The sequence below is a fragment of the Anarhichas minor genome, unplaced genomic scaffold (genome assembly GCF_050575085.1).
Source record: "Anarhichas minor isolate MPS153535 unplaced genomic scaffold, ASM5057508v1 ptg000004l, whole genome shotgun sequence".
NCBI classification, from domain to species: Eukaryota; Metazoa; Chordata; class Actinopteri; order Perciformes; family Anarhichadidae; genus Anarhichas; species Anarhichas minor.
Window position 1 is genome coordinate 12,066,357 of NW_027466450.1, and position 26,174 is coordinate 12,092,530.

General features: G+C 41.2%; 1 protein-coding gene across 1 annotated transcript in view; it reads left to right on the plus strand.

The window, feature by feature from the left end:
* The window catches only part of LOC142971593 (uncharacterized), a 122,219-nt gene that overhangs the window by 76,335 nt on the left and 19,710 nt on the right, over positions 1–26,174 (plus strand). Inside the window, exons 18-25 of the mRNA XM_076112173.1 lie at positions 554–705; positions 3,191–3,259; positions 4,503–4,568; positions 10,445–10,549; positions 14,573–14,626; positions 16,682–16,849; positions 23,203–23,307; positions 24,367–24,606. Coding sequence (XP_075968288.1) covers positions 554–705; positions 3,191–3,259; positions 4,503–4,568; positions 10,445–10,549; positions 14,573–14,626; positions 16,682–16,849; positions 23,203–23,307; positions 24,367–24,606 — 959 coding nt within the window. The remainder of the gene's footprint in view (positions 1–553; positions 706–3,190; positions 3,260–4,502; positions 4,569–10,444; positions 10,550–14,572; positions 14,627–16,681; positions 16,850–23,202; positions 23,308–24,366; positions 24,607–26,174) is intronic.

The following is a 26,174-nucleotide window of genomic DNA, read 5'->3' on the forward strand; positions in this document are numbered from 1 at the left end:
ACATCTGCATAGTGGATACAGGAGAGCAATAATTGACTGGGCAGCAACAAGCTTGAGTGACATTTATGTGTTTGCTTCACTTATTTTTGCATTTTTTTTTCCTGATCGCTGGGTTGAAAAAACACCTATAGAACCATTTGTCTGTGTACATCGTCTAATTCTGGTCAGTGCCTGATCAACTGGAACATAATTTGTTCAAAAAGAAACTGAAAAATGATTGCCAACGAGCTCCACTTGTTTTAGAGCAGCAGGTGGCAATGGAGCTTATGGGAAAGCTGGTATTACTATTCAAAAACAGCAACAATAGCAGTGTGAGGACAGCTTTTGTTGAAAGTCATTACACTAAAATGTCAAGTTAATTTGACGGTGTTTGATAGTGCTACATTTAGCACCTGTAATGTCAGGGAGAATAACCTGGTGAAATAAATCTGCCAACAGTGTAAATGTCTCAGCTGAATAACACTCTTTCTCCCCCATGTAAATGCAAATGTCTGTGTGTGTGTGTGTCTGTGCATGTGCACGTGCGTCCTTTGCTGTGTTCGTGTGTGTCCAGTTTGGCGTTTGGGAACTGTAATGGCCTAGCAGTGGTGGACTACTTGCAGAAAACCATCCTGTTGTGTATGTCAACACTGGATGTGTATGGAGCTGCCGATCCGTACCAACGCCTTACCCGCTCCCCCCGCAGGAACAGACAGTCCACCTCAGGTAGCACACACAAACACCTACACACACACACACACACATACACACCTCTGGGATCTTGCCCACACACACATGCACGAATACAACCAGCAGTCATGTTGCAGTCACACAATAACGTGACATTCAGACTATCATCTATTTTCTACTCACCTGTCCTTCCTCTATCTCTACTGGTGTTCCTTCTTCCTCTTTCTAAGGTTAGACTGATCTATCAGGGAAATGTGATCCATCTTAATCTGAAATCAATGATGCAGGTGGTTTGATTATATTTCCTGTATATCTAATCAATACCACTTCTTTTAAGCTCTTAACCTGATCAATATAATTTAATTAGGGGTTGAGGGCTTCCCCGACACATTAAACATTTTGACCAGATTCCACACAAGGATGAAATCTTATTAAGGATCATTGAGTATTATAATTCCTATAGTTGAAATACATTATGTTTCTAAAAATGTGTTGTAATGCATTCTAATGACCACACATACAACTTAAACATTTTTTTACTTTTTTAAGAATAATAATGTTCTAGTAATATTATACCTCTGACAGGGGCCCACGCGGCTACTTTAACTTTTGATACTTTTTTCTGATAATACAGTTCTTACCAACTGTTTCCTAATTCAAATTTCGCATGCAGGACATTTACTTGCAGTGAAGCATTGTGTGGTATTGCTAGTTTTACATCTCTCACCAAACATATGTAACTATTAGGAGAAAGTTGACATGAAAAGGGTCAAATTGCCTATTTGTACAAAATATAGCCCATCAACAGGTACAATCCCAAAACACGAGTACGGTATCTGTATCAGCGTTCAAAAACCTGTATCAGTCCAACCTTAGTTCTTCTCTCTCTTTGCTCTTTTTCTCTCACACATAACATACAAAGACAAAAAAAACACCTGTCCATCTCAGTCTGCCTGTCACAGATCTGCACTATGATATGAAGTGCATGTTATCAGGCTGCGTGTCATTCCACGTTGGCATTACTATGCATGTTGTCATTTAATTTCTCTGTCCTTTCTGTTTTTAGTCCTGCTTGAGCACAGATCTGTATTCAAAAGCCACAGAGGTCTCGCTGTACTTCCTGACTCCTGCCTCACTTTTCTCTGCTACTGATCTTGGCTGGTGATGGTCTCTAAAGGCTCTTATTTATACTTTAATGTGAAGATATCCAGCCCCAATCGCACAGAAAGTATTTACTAATGCACAAGCTGCACCTCTCTTGTTTGACACGACAGTAACCTCTAGATTTCAGGGCATGGCAGCTCCAGTGGTTCATATTTTAGACATCTATCGTCCTTTAGCAACCTAAAGTACTGAGCTCTCTAATTGCATAATTCCCCCAAGTTTAGCTGAGAATGTTTTACAGGTATTCAGGTTTTGCCAAGGTATTCACTTTGGCTTTAGAACCAATTTTTTTTCATTTGCTGATGCATAAGTGCTTTTATTGACTACCACAGCACTTATAGTCCCCAACTTCCTCCTTTTGTAAAAGTCTCTCTGTGTTGGGTCTTCAAAATCAATTTGGAGATGGAAGGAAAAAATACCAACGGCAACTGTGCCCTTTTGCTGTACCCCGGGTGGTGGTGTTATGATCTTGAGCACTTGCTATGCTGGAGTTGATATAATACTGAAGACAAAAATATTGCCAAAAGGCCAAGCGAAATACATGGCACTTGCTAAACTATCTTTAAGCTGCTGGCCTCTTCTCTTTTTGTACTATTCCAACTTTTTAGAACGTTTTCTGTCCTTCCTACAACATTTTTAGCTGTCGTCGTCACACATATGTGGATACTATATATATGTCAATCAAATTTAGTGTATTCATTTCATTAAATGATTTGTTGGTGTGTTTCTCCAGTCGTAGTGTGATGCATTATTGAAACCATGTTAGGACAGACGGTCTATGACAAAAAGTATACAAGCTAAATGCAATCTAAAGCAATTATTTGATACAAGAGATATATTTTGATGCTGTTTTGTAAGTCTTGATATGTTGCCTGCTAGCTCAGTAGTTTAGTTATTGTGCAAATGATCGGTCACTTCAGCGTTGCTGGGGTTTGCAGCAGTAGCGGGTATATCTTGTCTGTCCTCCCCTGACACTAATTCGAATGCTGCTTGCTCTCACTTTCTTTTCTTTTCTAAGCCTGTGTGTTTTTCTCTCTCCCCTTTCCCTCCTTTTTCCTCCCCTCCCTTCCCACCGTCCTACCATTTCTTCACTCCATCTATCCTTCTTTTCTTAATTTACGGTCACATTCTTTCCTTACTCTTCACCTTGTTTCCTCCTCTCCTTTTCCTCTGTCCCGCCCAACTCATACACATCTTCCTCTTTCCAAACCTGAATGTCCTCTCTCATCTCTACCTACACTTCTCACTCTTTATTCCTGCCCACCATCTTCTCCACTACTCCTTCCTTCCCTCTCCTCCTCCTACCTTTTCGGTGACTCTGTGGTTGCTGGTGTGGGCATGTGGGCCTGCCTGACAGAGTTTTGCATGCGCGGCCTGTCTAACTTTTATTCAGATTCAAAGAAAAGGATCCGTACATCCTATCAGAGTAAGTCGGGCCTTCATAAAGGCTGGGGACTCTGTGTTTGTGTGCGGCGGGTGGGTGGTGGGGGTGGGGGGGTGTTGGGAAGGTATGACGTGGACTGAAAGCAGAGGGACAAACCAAAGAGATGATTGGAATGAAAGAGGTTGTTTCATATCTATATTTTACCATATAAAACAGAACTCTTTTCCAGTCACGTCCAATGGTATGTCCTTTACAGAGAGCCACTCCTTTGAGTCTGTCAAGTAAGGGCAGTTATACATTTTATATGATCCATGTGATGTATATTTTAGCTGAAGCATAACGCGGTGAATAAAATCTTGTTATCCACTAAAATATGTGCTTTTGGTTGATGATGACCAAGGAATTCTTAATTTTACACTACAACTAAAGGTTTAACGAGACTCCCTTTTCACAGTGTCTTCAATTATTTGTAAAACCAGTGTAACTGATTGAAGGAAATTTGCATTAAGAAGTTTTGCCGCAAACCTTTTACTGAAGATAAATAATAGAATTAATCAAAATGTTTTGAACTGTGACGACTCAGTGAGGCTGTTAATGAAGCACTAATGAATGCTGCTTAAGCCCCTTACATTTGTAGTCAGACTAAAAGGAGCAAGAATTAGAAATTTCAACATTTGTGGTGGTTTCTAAAAAGGAAGTATACGTATAACTTCTGATTCTGGCCTGTGCTTGGTGCATGTGATCAGATTTGATCAGATCCTGATCAAATTTGTATTTGTTCTGTTTTGTGTTTTGATTGTATATGCCACTTTATCATGAGATCTGCACTACTCACGGTAGATGATAATTATTTTCATGTTTACATTTGAATGCAATCCGGTTGGAAATTCAAAAGTTTATATTGGCTACATTGAACAGATTGTAGTGCAGGTCACATCAGATTTCAGCCACTCTGCTCCTGGAAGACAAACAAAATGAATCCTAAGAAACAGAGGAAAGGTAAATAGCAAATGTCAAATATTTGTAAATCCCCAATTTATTAAATCCCCAAACAATTCTTCACAAATGATAATTTAGTACTGCAAATTGAGTCTGTAGTTTATCAGAGATGGTAGACCAAGAAGATTGAATAATTGCACTTAAAGGTCTTTCCTGGGGCTCTGCGTGGCCGACATCAACCAAGCTGACTGTTGTTAAATCCGTACAATTGACACGGTGAGATTAATCTCACAGATTGTCTGTATTCTACTTTTTCTTCCTCTCGGCTGCCATTCGGCTGCGGCAGGCCTTACCGAACTCTCTGACAACCAGCAGTCCATCGACATGGAGAGAAGCAAGTCGCCCACCTCAGGTAACCTGCTGACACACAGACACACACACACTGCTGAGTCCACCTTCCCTGTATGGAAATGTGTTTGGTGAATGGCACTGTGAAGCTTTGCTGGGATGCCAATGTCTTTTAATGTGAGCTATACTTGCAGTATGCAGCCTGTGGACACCTCACCCATCACCAGAGCATCCTCACCTGATGAGAATGGCAGCTGTTCTAAATGGCAGCTCGTGTTTGTGGTTGTAGAGTGGAGGACGCATTACATTCAAAGTTTTGCAAAAGTGCAAGACGTGCTGAAAATCCCTCCAGTGGAAAGTTGTTGGTGAGAGAATGTAATGCATTTGTCAGACAGTTTGATTGTAGTATATTGTGGCCTACCTGATGCATTTTGTCACAGCTTCCCGTTGGTTTCCCTTTATTCCTTTATTGTTGTTCAGTGATTTCACAAAGGTAAGCCAGAGAAAAGACAAGGTTTTTCATTTGCTCTACCTCTTTCTTTATGCCTCTTTGACTTTCTCGCTTGTTCAGCTCTTCTTCTTCTTTTTGTACTAATACACCTTTCACTGTTGTGAAGGACATGGCAAAGCATAAAGTAGCCTGCAGCTCATGTTTAGAGAGATGGAGAGTAAAAGATAAAGAAAGCAAAGCATGGGAAGTGCTAAAGAGTGCAGGCCTGGCAAACAGAGGGCAGCAGTGATGATGACCTGCAGTTTATAACATGTGGCAGTAGCCAGATCAGAACAGTTCTCACATCTGGTTAAATTATTTATTTGTATCATCCATAATGTATTATAGAAACCTCCTGAGCACTGCATTTGCTGGCATGTTAGTGTGTAGCAGTATTTGACTTGCATTAAATGCTAATGAATGTATAATGAAAGAGACATGCCTCTTTAGATTAGAATTGTGTTCTGAACATGTAATCAATATTTGTAGTTAATGTTATTTTAATTATTCTGTTGCCTTCGTTAGGTTTCAGGATCACAGTTTGGATGCAATAGATAAGGTTTTAAACTGTGAGATTGTTTAAAGTATGTTGAGGTTTGTGTGTCTGGAGATGCAGATTAAAGAAAGTGTTGGTTTGTGATTGCAAAGAAATAAACAAAAATGCATAATTGAGGGAAATAGAGATGAGAACATTTCCTAGGAGGGACTTCGAATTCAGAACTTAAAAGTCAAAAAGAGAAAGTGTGTAAATCTGTGCTGGAGACACTGCCGAGCAGACATGCTGTGTGCTCTCGGCTCGTTGTGCTTATAAGGCTTTAGTTCCCAAACGATTATGGTGAAACCAACAAAATCTATTGGTGATGTTTCTTATATGTAACATATAAGAAATTTACTAAGTACGAGCTGATTTATAGAAAACAACTTCCGCAGTGTTCTCTCTACATAAAACCTGCAAAATGTATGAGAAGAACCTTTCAATATCAGCACCAACACATGCCTGAGCCATAGTTCTGTCACACTCTGTGACATCCCTTTCTACTGTTTGCCTTGAAGGCAACATTTGTGCTTTGTAGATGGTTTTCAAGGAAAAAGAAGAACAATTTAACAATATCTTTTTGGACCTCCAGAAATAGCACTCCATCTGTGAAACCTGCCTTCTGTGAAACAGAGAAAGAATAATTTAAAACTTGGAAACTCTTTGCAATTATGTAATCCACGTTCTGGGAAAATATAACCCCAAGGGGGAAGTGGAGGATGTTTGGGATTTCAACACAATATGCCTTTGAACTAAGCAGAGATACACTGATACTGTGTTTTTCTCTTAAACAAGAATGGACCACGGCTGATCTTTGTGTAATAAGACATCATTAGCCAGTAATGAATTCCTACATTTATCCTGAGGAGTATGTGGAAGTGAATCTGATGTGTATTACAGAGAATAAAAGCTTTGCAGATTTTTGCCAACACTAAGGCATTTCATATGCTTCTGAAAAAGTGATTTGACAGGTTTCGGGCCATCAAGGGCACTGCTTCTATTTTATCACTTCTCACCCGGCAATGCACCAGAGCTTTACCCCTGTCCTTACAGGTGGTGAGCTCACTCAGACTACATGGGCCTCATTGGTCCAAGCCTTCGAATGACTTATAGTCTAGCCCTTTTATTAAGAGAATGTCCAAGGGAAATCCTCCCAGAGCCACAGGGGCTAATGCTTTACAGGCCATAGGGGGCGGGGGTGTGTGAGATCCGGGAGGACCCCTCACTGTAGAGCTGTTCTGGGCATGTGCAACTGAGTGGAGACCCTGGGGCAAACGTTGAATACACTGGAGGGATTATGTATATTCCTTGTGACCTGGGAACGCCTCAGGTTGACCCAGGAAGACCTGAAAGATGTGGCTGGAATCGTAAGTGAAGTACGCCTAGCTACAACGCCGCTACCACAACCCATACCCAGATAAACAGCTGAATATATATATGGATATATGGACCTAGATATAGATTGCACCAACCTTTGTTTGGTGTGATGTAAACACAGAAGCTGGTTGCGTTGCAGAAAATCAGTCAACAGCAGCCTGGTTTATTGAACTAATGGTTTACCACATTTGAAAGTGAGAATTTATACGAGCTGAAAAATCGTCATCATTTTCCAATTGATGCTTATTTGCAGGCATAGGACATATTTAGGCATTTGCATTATATTCGCAGGAGGCTGAATAATGTGACTCAATAACTACTCAGTGACTCAGAAATCACTCCTTCAGATCATGCGATTTTTGCCTTTCAAAACCTTCAGCAGATTTGTGATGGAGGACTGGGCTACAAGCAAGTGAGCAGTGATGTTATATTTCAACCTTAAAGGCATATTTGAATATTGAATAGCAAAGCAGAGATATGTTACCCTTTCCCTTCCTCCAGTTATTTACTGGCAGTGATATCAGGATATACAGATATGCTAAAGACGTGTCCATGTTGCAAGTCCTCATTACAGCCCCAAAGACACTTATTAAACCTCTATATTTGAGCATATTTTACACACAGTATGAATTTTAATTCACTACATTTTAGGTTGTTTAATGTTTGCCGTTAAAGTATTTTTTATTAATCAACTGCACCTCCATGCTTTGCTCTATCAGTATTGTCCAGGATACAGAATTGGTTGTGTCACCCTTGAGCTTGTCTTTTGAAGAGCTGTCCTTTGTGTTTGTGCTTGTTCTGTGAGCCTCCTAAGGAGAGCAAAAGAACAGAATAACAAAACCAGGACAAGATGTTCTTTGCCGTCTTGGCAGAGAGTCTTGCAGCATTGTGATGTGGACTACGTCGTGGTCATTCTGTCCCATTACAGGCCTGTCATTCGCTAATTAGAGAGATGGAAGAATTATGGATGAAAAGCATCGGGACAGACACAGCATGGCACAGTATGATCGAGTGCCTGATGCACTTACCCAGAGAAGGGGAAAAAGGCAGATGAGCTGTTCTATTTGGCTGAGTACAGTTTCAGAATAAGCTGCAATCAAGATGGAAATGTTAACAATGTTTAACCCGCCACACCACACTTCTCCTTCTACTCTCCCTTCCTCTGCGACCTACCTTGAAGTTTTCAACAGAAAAAAAAAAATCTTCAATATTAATGCAAGTGTTATGGAGTACATTTAAACTAGTTATGGCTGGAGACAAATGAGGAACCATGAACTCTTTGCCTATCAAGCAGAGCACAGCTTGATAGGCAAAGGGTTCATGGTTTGTTTCCTCCTGCTGAATATCAGCCTCTCTCCGGCCATTCGGGGCTGTCTGGCCGTTCCTTGCACACCTAGTGTGCTGTGTCTTTTCAAGGCCATATACAGACTGTGGGCAGCGTATTAAGGAAGCCAGCCATCATCCTAATTCACGTCGTGTGTCAATAACTGCAGGCGTCTCTCTCTCTCCTCTCCTTCACACCCCTTTCTTATCTTCCTTTTGTCATTAGGCACAGTAATTGGCCCCTCTCCTGCCTGAAGGCTGTCTCCCTCCACATCCTTCCCATTGTCTTCTTTCTTGTTATGCCCTGAGGTGTGTTGTTTTTGGTTTGGGGTTATGCGTTACATTTCCTTTGGGAGTGTTATGCCATGTGTGGCTGTAGCAAAGTTTACCTGACCAGGCCCAGTTGTAAGACGGACTAACAAGCTGAGAGGCCATGATGACAGTGATCGGTGCCTGACCCGGCAGGGTATTTTTAGCGGTGAGCATGACAGAGGAGAAAGGGAGTAGGTGATGTCTAAAACGTTACGGTGTGTCAAACTGGTGCCACCAGCTCAGCTCCATGCAACTCAAGGTGGCTTCATAACATTTTGAAATAAGTCTACCAACTGTTTTTTTTTAACTAAACCCTGCTGCTGCACTACCTTTTATAATACATACTAAAAGAGATGCTTTGTTGCTACTCATAAACAAAATAGGTATAGTAAAAAATGTTATGGATAAAATATAAGCCAACATGTGTTCTAATGTGTTAAAGTTACACAAGCTTCATTCTGCACGTCATTTTACAGTGGGAACTTATTACGCCATCAAGATACAAATATATATATATTGCAAAGTATTTTATCTAGAAAACATTTCTTAAGCTTAATTTATTATTCTAGACAAGTTTGGTCATCCTGTTTTCCATTTGCAATGATTATGCTGAGATAAATCTTGAAACACAAGAACTAAAAATGTGAAAAACTTTGTGTTACACACTAACACGCCACACTGTCATCACTATTGCCAAAACTAGGAATAAAGTAATTCACAATTGAAGCTTTTTCTGGTTGCGTAATGTTGTAAAAATCACCCAGTAAGAAAAACATTGTTCTATACTACAGCATATGTTCAGCCATGCCAAATTTCTAAATCAACCACCACATTTGTAGAGCCACAGTCCAATCCATGTGCTTCTTTACTCAGACCAGTTTGGCAGCATTGACACACAAAGCTATGTCACCGCAGTGACTGTGTTTTTTCAATAAGGCTAGAAAGAGAAGTCTGGGTAGGAGCAAGGGGTTGTTACCAAGAAACGGCATGAACTGTGTGATGATGTCACTGTGAGGATGTCACCATCACCAGCACTCTTGATGATTATTATTGTGTTGCCATCCTCTAGCAGCAGAGAGTGCCGAGCCAGAGAGTTTGTTTAGGTGAACATAGTCTAGTCTGCCTGACTCCTTGATCCTTAATTAGACTGAGGTTTGTGCAAGTTACAATCTATGGCCCGACCATGGCTCTGAAATACCAGTAGCCTAACTGTGCTGTGTATTGAGATAAATCCAGGGTGTTCTGCGTGGTGCAGACAGATTTGTAACTGGGACTTTTTCCGCCCTTCGACACTGTGCTGTTCGGTTCGGAGTTTCTGTTTTGATCATGACAGATGACATCGCAACCAAGGAAGTTGGTTACTTGGTCTTTGTCAAGTAACAGGTATTTGACTGTGAATGGGGTTAATGATTTGTTGTCTGTTTAAAATACGTCCATTGAAATTGTTTAAAAGGCTTGTTGGAAGGTAGAAGGAGAGGTCGTGTATATTTGGAAGTAAAAAGAAATGCCTTGAGACACCAGAAGACACCTCTGGTCACAGTGACGTGTGCTATAAAGCTGGAGGACCTACTGACTGTAGCTGGTGGTGAACTCACTGAAATACTTGACTTGTAACTGTGGTGTTGTTAACGTAGTTGTAGTATTCGTGATAGTAGTAGTTGTAGTGCTGTTGTTGTTTGTGATTATCAAAGCTGTTCTTGTTAAAACTTTTGAGTATTATATTGCTGGTGGAATGGTGTGGTCCTTAACCTTCTCACTTTGACTTAACCTTTTTGTTTTCATAACCTCTCAACTGTTTTCCTTCCTGTTACCTGCAAGTCTCTCTTTTCCCCAGTTCGCCCATTGTGTTTGTCTCTCCCCTGTTGCCCTGAAAAGTCTGTGTCTGTTGGATCTCCTATTCCAGTTCATTACTCAACCTCCCTTCACAATGACCCACGCATCCTGCCAGAGCCTGTGGCCAGTCTGAGAGCCAGCCACTGCAGTCCAGTCTTTTACTTGCTGGACAATGGTAAGAGGAGGGATGTCTCACAGATCTCAGCCTCTTCATGGACATCTGCTTGTGTTTTTTATTGTATGGCAATAATGCAAAAAGGGAGGAGGGTGGGGTTATTGGGTTGTTTTTGGACGGGTGGGTTGTTTGATGTTGCACCTTGCATGCTAACTCTGCTTTCCACACTGTGAGCAACACTATTAGAGGCACATTAAAACCTTACAGAGCTACAATAAAGTATTATAGTCAGTGAATGTCAAGAATAAAGCAGATTTCTTTTAGCGCTCTTGTTTCTGTGTGTGTCATCAAGAAAGGATCTCCATAGGTGTAAAATGGCAGAGAAGTTTACAACCATTCAAAGCTTCTTAGTTTCAACACAACTTTCATTTGAAAGAAAATAGGTAGGATACATATGTCATTAGAAAATGTAAAAAAGAAAGAAAAAAATACAGTGGGGTGCGCAGGTGGGAAGAGGGCTCTTGTCCTTGTTGGCGACTCCTACTGGTTAGTTAAAAGTGAAAATGAACTTGGGCAATCCAAATAAAATAAAAAAGCAAGGAATATATGTATCACGCACTAACTGCGAATATTTCAACATACAATGAAACATATCTAATTTTCCACGATCCAAATGTTTTAGTTGCAGTTCACTACACAAAGGCATTCAAACCGTCTCGTGCAATGATCGGTCACAGCAGAATGACCCATCGACCAAGTTGCTTACAGTGTAAACAAGCTGACAGGGACTGTGTTTCGAGGAGTAGACTGTCGCTGCCTGGTCAATGTGTTCCGTGCCTTTCGTGCGACTGCTGGTGTTGCATTCGCTCTCTGCCCCAGCTTCTGGGACATCGTGTTGTTTGTTTTATGTGCCGGATCTGGGATTTTGAACTTGGATCGTCATTCGGCAATACTGCGAGGCAGGTGGGCTTGGGAAGAGGAAGGGGTTCTATTCCAGCTGGGTGCTTCTTCTCACTCGTCATTGCCTCTGGTGTTTCATTCACTGTGACGTCAGCCATTGTGCCTCCACTTGAATCGCACATCTTTGTCACTAATAGGCAAAACGCTGCTTTACCGGTCTGTAACGCTCTGAATCTCTCTCATTGTGTCTTTCTGACTTTGTCAACAAACCCTTCTCATGTCATCTCGGCTAACATTCATCACTGTCTCCTCTCTAACTAACTGCATGGTGCCCACTGTGAGGCCAGCTGCTGTGCTGATAAATATGACCTCCGCTTGCTTTGTACGTTTTATTAGTGGTGTGGACTGATGAAGTTCAAAAGTAGCCCCATTTGTGATCTCAGCATTCTGTACATTATTATTCGATCACATGAAGTTCCCTACACACACCTCAGGGGGAAAATCTAAACGTTAACTTTAGCAATGCTAGCTGTGTCTGTCAGTTGGCCCGGCGGGTTAACCACTTTTTGTCCAGACAGAAATATTTCAATAGTTATTGGATGGATTGCACAGACATTCATGATCCCTGGAGGATTGAGCTCCTGACTTTTCATCTAGCGCCACCATGAGGCTGACATTTGTTTTTTCAGTGAAATATCTTGAAATGCTAATAACCTAAACTAAGTTAATAAAACATTATACCTGCCAGTCCTGCATGGCCTGACCTATCTCTGCAGCGCTGTGTCAGCACAAAAGATAGGTCTGGTTTCACACGTTGTCATTCTGTAATATATATTGGGTGGCGCTAAGCACAGGATGCAGCGACTGTGCCTTGCAAAATGAGTAGCTGAAGGGGAGAAGAATGCCACGTGCAATACACGGCCAAATGGCTGACTTATACTCACAGCCTACATCCGCTGAGTCAGACCATATAGCTGCTAAACAGCAGATTGTTAGTATTGGCATTATGATGAGCATCTTAGTATGCTAAAGTTGACATTTAGCTCAAAGCGTCTCCTCACAGAGCTGCTAGCATGGATGTAGATTCTCAGTGTTGTTTACCTCTTAATCTAACAGTGGGTTTAATCTTCAAAGGAAGTGATCACTGGCATCTGGCATCTTCCAGGAATAGTACAATTGTTGCCCGTGGGGAAAACCGACATTCAAATCCAATATATCTCAGGCTTGTGCAGCGGAGAAGACGAGCAGAGCAAAGTAGCGCGGCCTGTGGATCTATTGGATTTAAACGTTTCACCTCGAGCAAACATTTGATCATTTCAGACACACCGTAGACTTCTGTGGGATCATAAACACACTTTTCAAGGTGCAACACACTGCTGAATTAATGTTTTTTAGAAAAGCCCCGAGGTTTGCATAAATAATTCTATGTGACCAAACAGACTGCTGAGGTCACAAATGGGGCTGGTCGCACATAAAGTGCTGTCATACAAGTGTCACATGTTGTCACATGAAGATAACAACAACTAGGAACCAACTTGGAGTTATAGAACATAATAATATTATTAATAAACATAAGACTTAATGAAGATTGTCATCATTAGGCAACAAATTGTGGCATTGCTCAACATTAGCAGGTGGGTTCAGTGAGCATGTAGCAAAAAGCGGCACCGTAGCTGCAATAAACAACGGTAATTAATGTTTGGTTGGTTATTGTTCATATTCACAATAAACAAACCCTCGGCTCCTCAGATAAATTCCACACATTTATTTTGGTTGAATTACATTTCATGAAGCGTTAATGCAGCCACTGGGCTATTAAACAGAGGAACATCTGTGTGTAACAGGTTTATTGTGACATCATTTTCTCTGTCATTTTCTCCCCAACACTGCACATTTTATATGATTGCAGCAGCATCTGGTCACTGTAGTTTATTGTGAAAACACAAACACACACACACACACACGCACACACAGAGCTTATCTATCATCTCATTTGCAATAATAATCAGAAAGGCTCTACTACTCTACTTGTTCCAGGAAAAATGGAAACAGAAATGTATTGATTGAAAAATTAAATTAGCGCACCATAAACCACAATTTCCCCTGCAACAAAGGACATATATTGTTCCTCAAAATGGCCTTTGATACTGTATAAATCGAATAAATTGCATTACATTACTTTAGATCTACTATTAGTCTACCATTTCCTCCAGTGCTGTACTTATTTTCTTCAATGGTGCCCTACGGCTGAAGGATTGAAACCTTTCGTCAACATTTTTTCCAAAGGAATACTCTTTGATTTTCCAATTCCAAAGTCAGCGGTCAGAATTATAAATGAAGTAAATTCATGATCATGCTGTTTTCCTCGTGGTCGTGAAATGTGTAAATTTTCATGTAGTCACCATCCTGTGTCTTCCACATTGTATACAAAGAAACAATGAATTATTGCCTTCTTTTTGATCGGAAAACGGACTCATAACATCTCAAGTTTGACCTTTGCAGTTCTCTGCAAAATGCTTGCAAAATGTTATTTAAAAAAAGTTATTTTACTGCCCTCAGTGTCTGACTGTGATTTTTGTATTGACACCCTGTGGTGTCACCCTGTTTGTTTGCGCTTCCATGTCAGACATCCCAGGCCTTAGACAATCAAATTTTACAGGGACATTTAAGCACAAAGATTGGGCAAAACTGACATGTTTCATTAAAGAACTTTGGCAGGGTCATCAGATTTTAGATATATGCAGAGAATGGGACTCAAGTTTGACATCCAGACTAAATCAAATAAATTCTCGTTGCCTTTTTGCAACCCAAAAAGACAATAGCTATTAGTAGTAAAAATACCATGCTCAGAATGTGAATAACATGGATTGTTAAGTTGGCCCAGTATAGGTGTAATTGATCTTGCAGAGATAGCTGGGAACACTGGCCTGGGACAACAACGGAGCATGCATTTTGAAATATGCCTGCCGTGTGCAACTGCACCAATTTGCATGTTCTGGTTCTTTGTTCATTTGAGTGATTTCCATTTGTTTGGTTGAGTATTTTTTCTTTATTTTTTATTTTTTGCACTTTTGTTTGTCATTGTTTAACTCAGATTACTCCTACCATATCTTTTTATTATTTATTTAATATTTTTATTTGAAGGGATTAACTGGTGCTTTGTTTCCTATTCTTTTGTTTCAGTAAAGGGACCCGGCAGAAAGTTAAGTCTGCCAACAGATCTTAAGACTGATCTTGGTACGGTAGGCGAAAGCCAGCAGTTTCACTTGATTTCCTTTAAGCCATTTAGTTTTTGCTTTTGTCATGTTTTCTAGGCTTTTATGTTGCTTAAGTAGTTTTTATTCTCACTCAAACGTTCTTCTTTCAGTTTCCTTGTCACTCTCTCCTCCTGTTCAACCAGCCCATGAGGCTGTCGGACTGAAGTGTTTGTCCATTTTTCCCCTCAATGTATTTTGATTTGATTTAAATCTTCTGTATATTTTCCTTCTACATTTTGCAAGTGTTTATAAAGGTGATTTATAACTCATGCCCATATTTAAATTTGAGGTTTTCTATCGCTTTATCATGATTGGTCCATCTTCTGATTTTACACAACCTTTCCTCCATTGACAGCCTTGCTCTACAGTGATTGGATCACTCGCTACCTCTCTCATTGTAATTGGGTCATTTCTCTCTTAAACTGTCTTTTCTCCATTTTGACTGGATCATCTGCATTATAGATACTGCCCCCCACCCCCTCCCCATATATCTCTAATACTGTACACATCACAATCACAAGGTTTCCCTTTCTCTGCTTCAGCAGACTGCTGCTTCACACATGCTGTCCCCTTCAAAAACTGCTGCTTCGTTAACACATGTGCCACTGCCTACTTATTCCTGTGACTTGCCTCATTTAATGACCTTTCTTTATCCGACAGGTGTAAAAAAAAATAAAAAAAGTTTATTTTGTCAACCCTGTATTATATTTTGTGACAGTGAGAACATTACCAAAAAATGTAAATCCAACTTTAAAAAAGATCAACCTTAAATTCGTTTGCCTTGTCACACATTTAGTGTGATTAATAAGAGAGCATTTTTAGCTCATTACATTTCCTGGGAGGTTCAAACATGCCCCTGAAGTGTCAATGGGATGCATGTTGTCAGTAAACATGGGGGGGAATACATAATTAATATTTTACCCTTTCAAAAGCAATATGATAAGCTGTGGGATATGACAACAAAATATTTTGTCAAAACTCTTTTTGCGTGTTTGGGAGGATATGTGTGCAAATGTGTTTGTGGTCGTGTGGACAAGTGCAGTAATCCGTGCTTTGGGCGAGTGTGTGTGTGTGTGTGTACTGTGCCATTCTTTCTGATATGTACCACTTTCCTGCAGAACATTTCGGGGCAAGTGGCTGATTTGCTGCTTCTCTGTTTGATATTCACAGTTCCAAAACATTTAGACATATACACAGCGGTGTCGTCATATGGCTTGGGTATTGGTTGGTCCAATATAACCTGCAGTTGTCGATCCCTACGTTGCCTCGGTCCGTCCTGCTGTGAAACTAGACGAGTGTTGCACATGGACTGGGCTAGAGAACACTGTCTAGTGTCTAAACCGAAATGAGTTTGCGTTAGAATTTAAAAAGCAGATATACGATTTTTTCAGATTCTTTTCCCGCTCCTTTGATCTTCACTTGTAGCTTTTTGCCAGTAATGTCACAAAGCTTCCGGTCTTAAAAAATACATTTTCTGCTGAAAACTAAGATCAATTCAAAAAGGAAAAAAAGAAACAAAGTGGAGATGAAATAAGCCTGTTTTTCTTTTGACTTTCATATCTCTTTCTTGGCACAGATGAAACTGCACTCACAATTTGACTCTGCATTTTGCTCTTCTTTCTGTTGCGCCAGCCTCTGTTTCTCCTCCCTCCTCACTTCAAACCCCTCTCCAGCCTTTTGTCACTCACTCTCGCTTTCCCTTTCTGCCTCACCACCACTAATTCTTGTTGACAATCTGATTTTCAACATTGGCTTGCTCCTCTTACACTGCAAAAATAGCCATCTTCATAGGTCATGTCGTCATGACTGAGTTAAAAGTACTGAGTCAGTTGTTGTTTTTGTGTACAAAATATCCATATAGGGTGAGAAAGCACAAGCTATATCCTTAAAAACTGCATTATGAATGAATAGAATTCTCTCCCCTTATTTGAAGATTTCTAAATGACATGAAGATGGATATTGCGGTAGTGGATTAGAATATGAAAGTTTTATTTCCCTCCTTGTGTTGTTTGCTAATGCTTTGCCGTTGTTACAGATCATGTCAATGGACATTGCACTAGCCCCACCTCCCAGCCCAAGCCTCGCGTCCCGATGGGTCCCGATGGGCCACGGCTTACCCGCAGAGGCGCTGGCCGACCGCCCTTCCGCAAGGCCCAGTCCGCTGCTTGCATGGAGATCTCTTTGCCTGTGTCCCACACTGAAGGTGTGTGCTTGTCTTCCCAACTCCCCATCCCTAAGCTTCTATAACATTCCCTCCCTCCCAACAAGTGCATGCCATCCTCCTGCCCCGGGGTAAGTGGATTAAGTCCTCATGCATAGTTAACACAAGACAAGCGTATGCTAATGCAAGTTAGCAGCATAAAAACGTACTGACAGTGAACGGTTTGCAGATACGTTCAACATAAACATATCATAATTGACTGTTCGCTAAAGCCCTTCAACAAACAGTGGTTGCACAATCATACCCTAGCAACTGTAATCAAGCCCTGCAGGTCTGTGAAGCTTTGGATTTCACTGTAGTAAGAATAACTGGAGTTTCAATAGTAAACAATGCAGATTTACTGTAACATCCCCTTTACAAGATTCCTGTTTTAAAACGATTCAGTTTAAAGCATTCAAAAGTCAAGGAACTAATGTTAGCTGTCACTAGCTAGCTAGATAGCTAGCTAGTGACAGCTGATAAAATCTGCCAGTGACTGTCTTCATTGTCAGAAGTCACTCAGAGATTTGAATTTTGGCCAGTGGACCACCATAATAATTGTAAACTGCATCTATGCCATGCAAGAACAGAACGCTTGACCGGCTAGTGGGTGCAGGGTGTAGTGAATGGCCAAATTTGTTATATCTTTCAAAACGTATTCACTGCAAGTTGGCTGTATATGAACTTGAAAATACGATTGCACATGAAGGTAACTGGTGTTCAGCCAGCAGGTGTTGACAGCTAGTTACCAGATGAACATGATGACTATTACTGCTGTAAGAGTGTTTGTAATTATGTTACATTAAACATATAACTCTGCATCTTGCATTAGCATCACCTTACAACATTTGGACTAAAGGTTCTGCTTCTCTTGAATGCAAGAAATGGCCCTTGCATTGTGTCCCTTAACATTGTTGCTTGAGTCGACTGTGTCCTAAGCCTGAAGGTTGGTGCAATGTGACGTGTTTCAACCAAATTAATTTTATACTTCTCCAGTGTTCGTTTTTTTTCCAATTTAATTTCAAAAGCAGCACTGATGATTTTGCAATGGATCTCACAATGAACCTTCCTCAACCAAGTGAAGTTGTCTTCAGCCATGTTTTTATACCTTCTCATGAATAGATTCTGGTTGTTTTTAGTGATTTTTTTCAATTTTGATGAAGAAACAAAGCACACAATATTTATGTAGTGTGGCCACACCTCCTGTCTTTCTCATTATCCACAAACTTTGAGCCGAGGGAAGCATGTCACACAGGTAAAAGAGGCGATTAAGTAGTACAAGACAACCGCTCAAGCATGATTTGCACGCTGGCATTTTGAAATGCTCAATGACAAATCTGACGTTTATTTTCTTTCATTTAAACTCCGTTAATTCACACTCTGGCATTGATCTGTACCATCTAAAAATGATTCACCGAGCAGTCTATGTGTGTGTGTGTGTGTGTACACATGTCTTTGTGTGTGATATAAAGGGAATGTGTGCATTTGTGGGTGTGTAAATATGTGTCTGTCTCTATGTGTGTGCGGTGCTAACAGGTGTTTCAATGTTTTTATAGCTACTGTATGTCTATAGTATCACCTGTTAATTTTAATTAAGTCAAACACACTCTGAAGGCCTTGATACAACATCTTCCTCATTTTAAACATTTAATGTATTGGCCCATCCTTGAAGATTTGATTACTATTTTAAAAGAAATGTGGATCATATTTTAAGCTTGTTGGTGGGTATATTCTGCCAATCTACCCTCACACAACAAGTGGCAGCCAAAGCAAAAAATAAAACAAAGAATATGTCAAGTGGGGACTTAAAAAGACATTACCACCAGCGTAATTTTGAGATATTGACCTCGAAACTGACACAGAAAATGGTCTCCGTCAGGATTGTACATCAACTTAATTACACAATATGTAATCTTGCACTTATTCTGTCACTACCAGGAAACAGACATCAATTAACCAATGCAGGGCATTCATTGACATCCCCGGACAAAGAAGATACCACTCTTTCATCTTAACAGGACTTCTCTGTTCTAGTAAGGCATTTTATTTCTCTCTCTTAAAGTGAGCTGAACTTTAAGTCTTAACAATTTTTCACATTGCTGAGTGATTTTCTGAGGGTGGGGGAAATAACACTGCCCAAAGAGACGGTCTAGGGAATGGATAATCCATAAAGAAGTGGCAAACATGATGATTGGCCCTGGAGGCAGAGAAGCTGTTAAGCACTGCATGTGTTCTAATTTAAAGTATGGATGGTTAAAATTGACATTGCCACTTTAAAGCAGCAGATTGTCACACAGAGAGAAAATGTCCATGTACTTCAGTCAAAGTCTAGACACACCGCTATCCACAACATTATGTTGCTGAATTAGAAACCTGGTGCACCACCTGCACTGCACTGCCTATAGTGCTGAGGCATCATACACATACTCTGAGGAGACAACACTTCTGGAAAGCTCTGGCTGTGCAGGTCATTGTATTTACTTTTAGTCGGGGCACTGGCAGACTAACAAAAAAGTCAGGTCACGCCCAGGCTCATCTCACCATAGAAAAGTCAATACTGACAGTTCCCAAATATGCCACAGTGTCAACTGTCAACACCCTGCACACACATCAGACAAAAAAGTAACACACAAGGGTTACAAAACTTTGCAGTTGGAAGTAAGCGCACGTTCCCTCACGTCTGTGATGTGCTATATAAAGATTTGCTGTGCAGACTTTAAAGGGTTTTAATAAACATGCTGATGCACAGTATTTATTCCAAATAATAAACAGGATTGGTGCAGTGCTGTTTTCACAGTTAACCCTTTAACACCAATTCTGCAATAAGATTCACACTGCCATCTTCATCGACCTCATTATACAACGGTGACCTGGAGCTGAGAGGGAAGCCGTTCTTCATTAGCATAAGCTGAATGTTTTATTAAAGCCACTGCCGGGGGCTACAGCTGCGTTATCAATGCAGACGATGGTCGCTCTTTTCCACTGTTGCATCTATAACCTCTGAAAACATCCATATGAAACTGATTTCTTGAGTGATTTAACAGGAAACTTTGAATTAGGATTTAGCGATATTTACGGTAACCAACAGAGAGAATCTCTCATACAGGTAGACAGAGATGGATGTACCTGTTATAGGCCACCAGTCTTACTTACTGATTGAGTGACGGTAATCCTAATCATAGGCTGTATTATGGCCATGCTTCTTAGATACACCAGGTCATGACAACCTAGAGTTTTATTTTTTCAAAAACTCTATGGAGGAGAGAGCCCCACGGCTCCTGTCTGACACTAAAGAAGCATAAAATCGCCTGTCTGAGGGATAACCACCTTGCCTTTGTGTGTTTTAGTGTCCTCCTGCTTGTGTAGTGCTGAAATACCTTGGAGAATGTGGCTCTGGCTGAAATCAATTGACAACGGTCATCACAGTGTCCAGAATTTTGACATGACATGACTACTGGGTCCCTTGTCTTTTGTGGCAAGTGCATTTCTGTACAGGAAAAAAATGTGTTAGACAGGCACTCTGGGGTAGTGTAAAGAATGAATGCATGCAATGCAGCTAGCCGATGATTTTTCTTTTTACCCTTTAAAATCCTCCTATGTTCCAAAGACAACTTTGGCTGTTCACATTTTTGATCAGTTCTGATTAATTTGTCTAATCACTCATTTGGTTGTCATTGGATGAATCTTTTCGCAATCTGGACACGCCACCACTCAAAGGGCCAACATGTCAATTTGGCACACATGATATTACATAACTTAGTATGCAAATTGCTGTGAAGTTCTCTGAGCACGCTCATGCTTCCAACGCTACCATACTGTGGGGTGTGATGAATATTGAACCTGCCAGGTAAAACTCGCAGGGCTTTAGAACAATATTGAAGATATCGTGCCGTTGGATTTGGCAGGATGTACGGATCGGGTAGACAGTGACACTTGTTGTTGTTGTTGTTCCTGTGTAGCGTGAATGAGCTGATAGATGATATGATAACGCAATATCGCCGATACCCAATCCAGCATTTTAGGCTGTATTGGAGGCATACAGGTATCGGTATTGGAACAACTCTATTGACGGGACTATGGGACTGTTTGTAGAAACATCTGTTGAAACTGTAGCAGTGCATTCTAATACGGTAGAATACATTCTGTTTTCTGAATTCCCTCTACAGCTTTTTAATCTGGGTTAGATGTTTTCTATAGTTCAACATCTTTGCATTGCATCTCCCCTTTCTCTTGTGGGATCCATCGAATCCATCACTTTAGAAGGTCTGCTGTAGTCGAATGACATGCTATGATTTTTTTTTGAAATCATGAATCAGATGCCATAAAAGATGCATGTGAAACAAAATTTAAAAACGGAGAACATCCCTGGTCTGCAGCGACTTAAATGTGCGCTTATTATGTGTGAACAGTCGCTTTTCTCAGCAGACCGTTGCATTTTCTCTACCGGCTGCCCTACCCTTGGCACTGTTGTTTACCAGTTGTACTGGGTTACCACAGTGAAGAGCCAGCAGGTTCACTGGAATAATTAAAGGTCAGCGAGCGGTGCGAGAGATGAGGCCAATGTTAATGAGGCCTGCATGCCAGGCGAGGAGACAGAGGAGGGAAATGGCATGGGAAGTCACACTCGATGTACAGTCAACATGTCCATGCCTCCCATCTCGGTTAGGCAGCACACCTATTAAATATTGAAGACCGAATTGTGTGATACTGTTAGCTTTGCCCGCAGATGTGGTCATAAAATTGGTAGTGGTTGTTTAAGAATAGGAAAATCGATGGAGAGCAGGTGTTGTGGTCAGTTGATTTGTTTGTTTGCATAGAGAGAGGAGTTATTGTTTCCCTACAGTGTTACCTTTAGATTAAATATAACTTGCATGTTACAGAATCACATAAAATCACAAATTTCACAAGTAAAAGCAACAGTGATATTTTACTGCACCTTCGCACAGAGCTGAGGTGACTCAGTCTCAGTGACTACCTGGCCAGATGCTGAAAAAGCTGCACACCCACATACACCTACAACAATAAAACCACAAGATAAAAACCAAGTGCTGAAGCAGTGGACCTGCTGTTTCATAGCTGTGTGATAAAAGATGTCCCTGTTGGATCTCTGCAATAATTAACTAACTAATCGTAATTGTTAAAATGTTACATTTTGAGGTCAAAGATTTCTTAATTCCCAATTAAGCTCACAATTAAACCCTGGAAAATGTATCTGATACAATACATCATCTTTATATGTGTTAATTGGCATTAAAGCACAGCTTGACACAAAGCTTTATACATTCATTGGTGGTAGATAGAAATGAAAAAAAAGGGGTTTGCGTAATCTCCAGGTGTCTGTCCTTGTCTCTCTACACTGCGTGGGTGTATGTGCATGTACCACTGTATAAATCTAGCACTTTGTGCGTCTCTCCGATTCAGATTGTCTGCCTTCCCTTATCACCTCACTGATACCGCCTCTAGTTCCCTGTCAGGGCCCCCAGGGGTCCCTGTGTCCTGTCAGAGCACCACTGTGCCTGACTTTCATTAGCCAGCCCCCCACAGGCTCTGTCACACAGCGTAAACACACCCCAGCGTCACACGGCAAAAACCGAGCTGCTGCTGCCCAGACTCACAGCAAAAGGCTATTTTGTCTTTGTGACTGCCAGCGGCATCGTACAGCAGTGTTGTCACGATACCTAAATATATTGATACTGCTCCGATACTGTTGTAAACAAGAGAAAAAGACATCATCCAGAATTCCCATTCTTGACGTCCACGGCTTTGTCGTACCTTTACTGTAGGAGTTTTCATTTCTGTTTTGTGTTGAATTGGTCCTATATTTGACTCCTTGCACCAGTTTTGGGGATCCACCCCAAACGTCTTTGTACTTACAGCAGTATCAAATAAAGCAGTAGCCTACAACAATGTAGTTGTCGTGCAACAGTGCTGCACAGGAGCTCTTCACTAACCACACCGGATCACTGCATAGGGATACTGTGTCAGAGTTTTCGTACCACTCTTGCCGACAGTGTTAAGTTGAGCAGATGGTGCGGAAAAGGGGTTTAAAGAGAAGATGGATACGCGAGTAAAGGTTGTGTGGCCACCAGAAACATAAACAAGTGGCCTCTTTTTCAGGCGCCCTCTCTTTCTCTGTCTCTGTATATATTTGAAGCAATCGCTCCACACTCAGTTGGATCTTTCTCTCTTTTTCTTTCTTTCATTTTCCGGTACTGCTGTTCATCTGTCCGTCTTGTCTGGTCTTTGGCTGGGCGGCTGTGCTTGTGTGTGTGTGTGTGTGTGTGTGTGTGTGTGCGTTTCTTTGGGGCATGTCGGGTTGTGGTTTGTTAAATGGGGTTCATGTTGTGGGGGACGAGTAGGTTATGCATCCAGGAGGGCAATGCTTCAGCAGTTACATGGAGTCAGTATGTACTCCCACGACGAGCACCACACCACCGCCCCCTACTGCTGGAGTGAGAGAGGTAAGGGGGCTTCGGCCACAAACCCATCAACTGCTGTCCTGCTGATTATTACACATCCGTCCGTCAAGTCAGTATGTCAGTCCGTCCTGTGGCCCTGTTTCGTCTAAAACATGCCTAGAAGTGCTTGCTCTTGTCCCAAAGTGTCGGGTGATGCCATCTATAATGCAGTGCATAGTGTATGCTTTGCACAGTTACACTGTTTATCCCCCAAGTCCCCCCCCCCCATAAATAGTGGATGACTATTCAAACCTGTACGGATTGTGGTTGTCATAATGCCTCGAAATTGCACACATTGAACACCTGTCAAAATTGTTTTCATTTCAGCCTGATGTGTACGCCGGGCTTTGCACCCATCTGTACTTGTTGTTACGTAAAGTCTGCACTCTGTGTAACATTAGGCTGGGCATGCAGTACTGCACATTGCCTGGCTCTGAATTATTCAGAATGAAATGCAGCAATACAGAAATACTTTTATGATGGAGGCTTTAAGTACACAATGGAGGACGCGAATGGGTAGCACTCTAACAGAGTTAAAGGAATTTTTGAATCTGGTGCAACAGCCAGTGTGTGTGTGTGTGTGTTTGCATTCTGGTGTGTGTCTGTCTGTAAATGTGTGCGTGTGTGTGTTACCAGGCCGCTGAATAGAAGCTCCTCAGTACCTAATAATCTGTACATTTTCAATGACAAGTGTGTGTGTGTGTGTGTGTGTGTGTGTGTGTTTGGTTGTAACAAATTGTGTTTGTCAAGTCGTCTCTTTATAATGAAAATATCACTTTGCTTCTCAATGTATCACATCTTTTCACGTGTTCAAGTGTTTTACGTTGTATAAAATCTGTGGACAAACACATGTGACCTTTAGAATATTTGTCTTCCGTGCTCCCTATCGCTCTCTTTCTCCTTCCTATGTTTTTCTTTGTTCCCTTCCACAACTCCTGCAACTCGTCCTTTCTGTTTCCTGTTTCCTCTCTCTCGCTCCCTCTCTCTTGTCATCACTCGATCCCTCCTCTTGCATCGTGTCCACCTGTGCTGTGCTTCTGTGTTCGCCGGCTGCCGCTACAGAGAGCCGTGAAAACTCCTTCAGCCGCTCACGCAGTTCCAGTGTTTCCAGCATCGACCGGGACACCAAAGAGGCTATCACCACACTGCAGTTTGGAGAGTCCTTCGGGCGCAAGAGTGACGCCCTGCCCACCCCATGTCTATGGGTGGGCACCAGCTTAGGGGTGGTCCTTCTCATTCCAATGTCCATTCCCACCGACAACGAGGAGAGGATGGAGGAACCTGTGACAATTGGCCCCAGCGGTAAGTCCCAGTGAGACAGGGTTTCATCACAAAAGTGTTATGAACCTTACAGAGGTTGTTAGTCACCTTAACCAATAATGTGTGTGACATTTTCTGGCTTGTTACTTAGTTTACTTCGTTCCCACATATCAGCAATACTTTGGTGAGTACAATATTATCACAACAGATATAAATAATGGCCAACTTGGGAAATTAAAAAGACAGGTTGTAATAGATCAGAAAATCCACCATACACCCCAAAATCCCATTCATTAATCCATTGGAGGACCTAAAACTGCTTTCAGCCTTGTCAGCAGCAAAATCAAGACAAAGACAGAATGAATCAAAAGATGAAAAGAAAAACCACAAAATAAAATCTAAATATGTCAATTGAAACTATTCCCTCACCACTACAATGACGCCATATTCAATGGTATTGTTTTTGTCAACTCGGAGTCCAGCCTGTTTATTGAAATGTAACTTCTCATCTGTGGGTTTGAGGCTGTGATGATAGGTTTTATGCTCCACATGACAGCCAGACAATGTGGATTTGCAATGTTTGACTCTGCCTGATGAAAATAGTTAAACGTTGTTTAACCATTTGTCATGAAGCGAGTTGCACAGTGGAACACAGTGGGATTTGGATAATAATGGAGATTCTCTAAACTGCTGGCCCAACTCAAAATGATGGTCAATTCAGCACAAAATGTCCAGACTAAATTTGTGAGACTCACATTGAAGTAGTTTACATAAAACAAAGGTTCAATCAGCTTTTGGCTGGATTTGATAAAACGGTTCAACCAAAGACAAGAAGCTAGAAGTTGTCTAAAAAGGACCAGATCAATGTGTCTGATGTCGTGGACCTTAAACGTGCATTTGGTGATTTCCTTAAGCTGATATGGTCTGTTAGCAAACAGTTGTTAATTTGGATTTATGTTTCTGACTACCCAACAAGCACAGACAAGACAATATTCAGTCTTAAGTCTTCTATATTTCCGATTTAGGTCTCATCCAACTCCTGAAGGAAATAGCTGGATCTTCAGCTGCTTAATGCTTCACTACCTTCACCAGCTATTTGCTAACTGTGTCTGTCTGCCTTTATGTGCTGATTATGCAATGGGTGTATCTGAGCTTTTTCTGCTGAAAACAGTTGCGTCTGGAGTAAGGCCCACAGTATAACTGTGATGTGAACTATACATTTGTGAGCTCAACTCTCCCCTAGTCGTAGTCATACTTAAGGGCTTCTAAAACGATATTTATTTAAACTAGAGGGGATTTTGCTGTCACGGAGAACTCTGATGGGCTTTTGTAATGCTTGATTTTGCTTTGACTTCCCTCTGTTCTCGAGAACAAGGATATATTTTGCAGCCCTTTTGGGTTTGGACTCTGACTAAACACAACTGAGCCTTTCAAATATGTATTACCTGTCCAGAAACCTTAATGTGCGAGGACAAGGTGTCTTATTCACAGATAAAACATCAGTATACCCATAAATCCAGGCCCTTTGAAGTACTTGTTGTCCTCTTGAGACTAAGTTTATTACTGGAAAATCACAGATTCAGTTTCAAGGAAAAGATAATGAAGAGAAA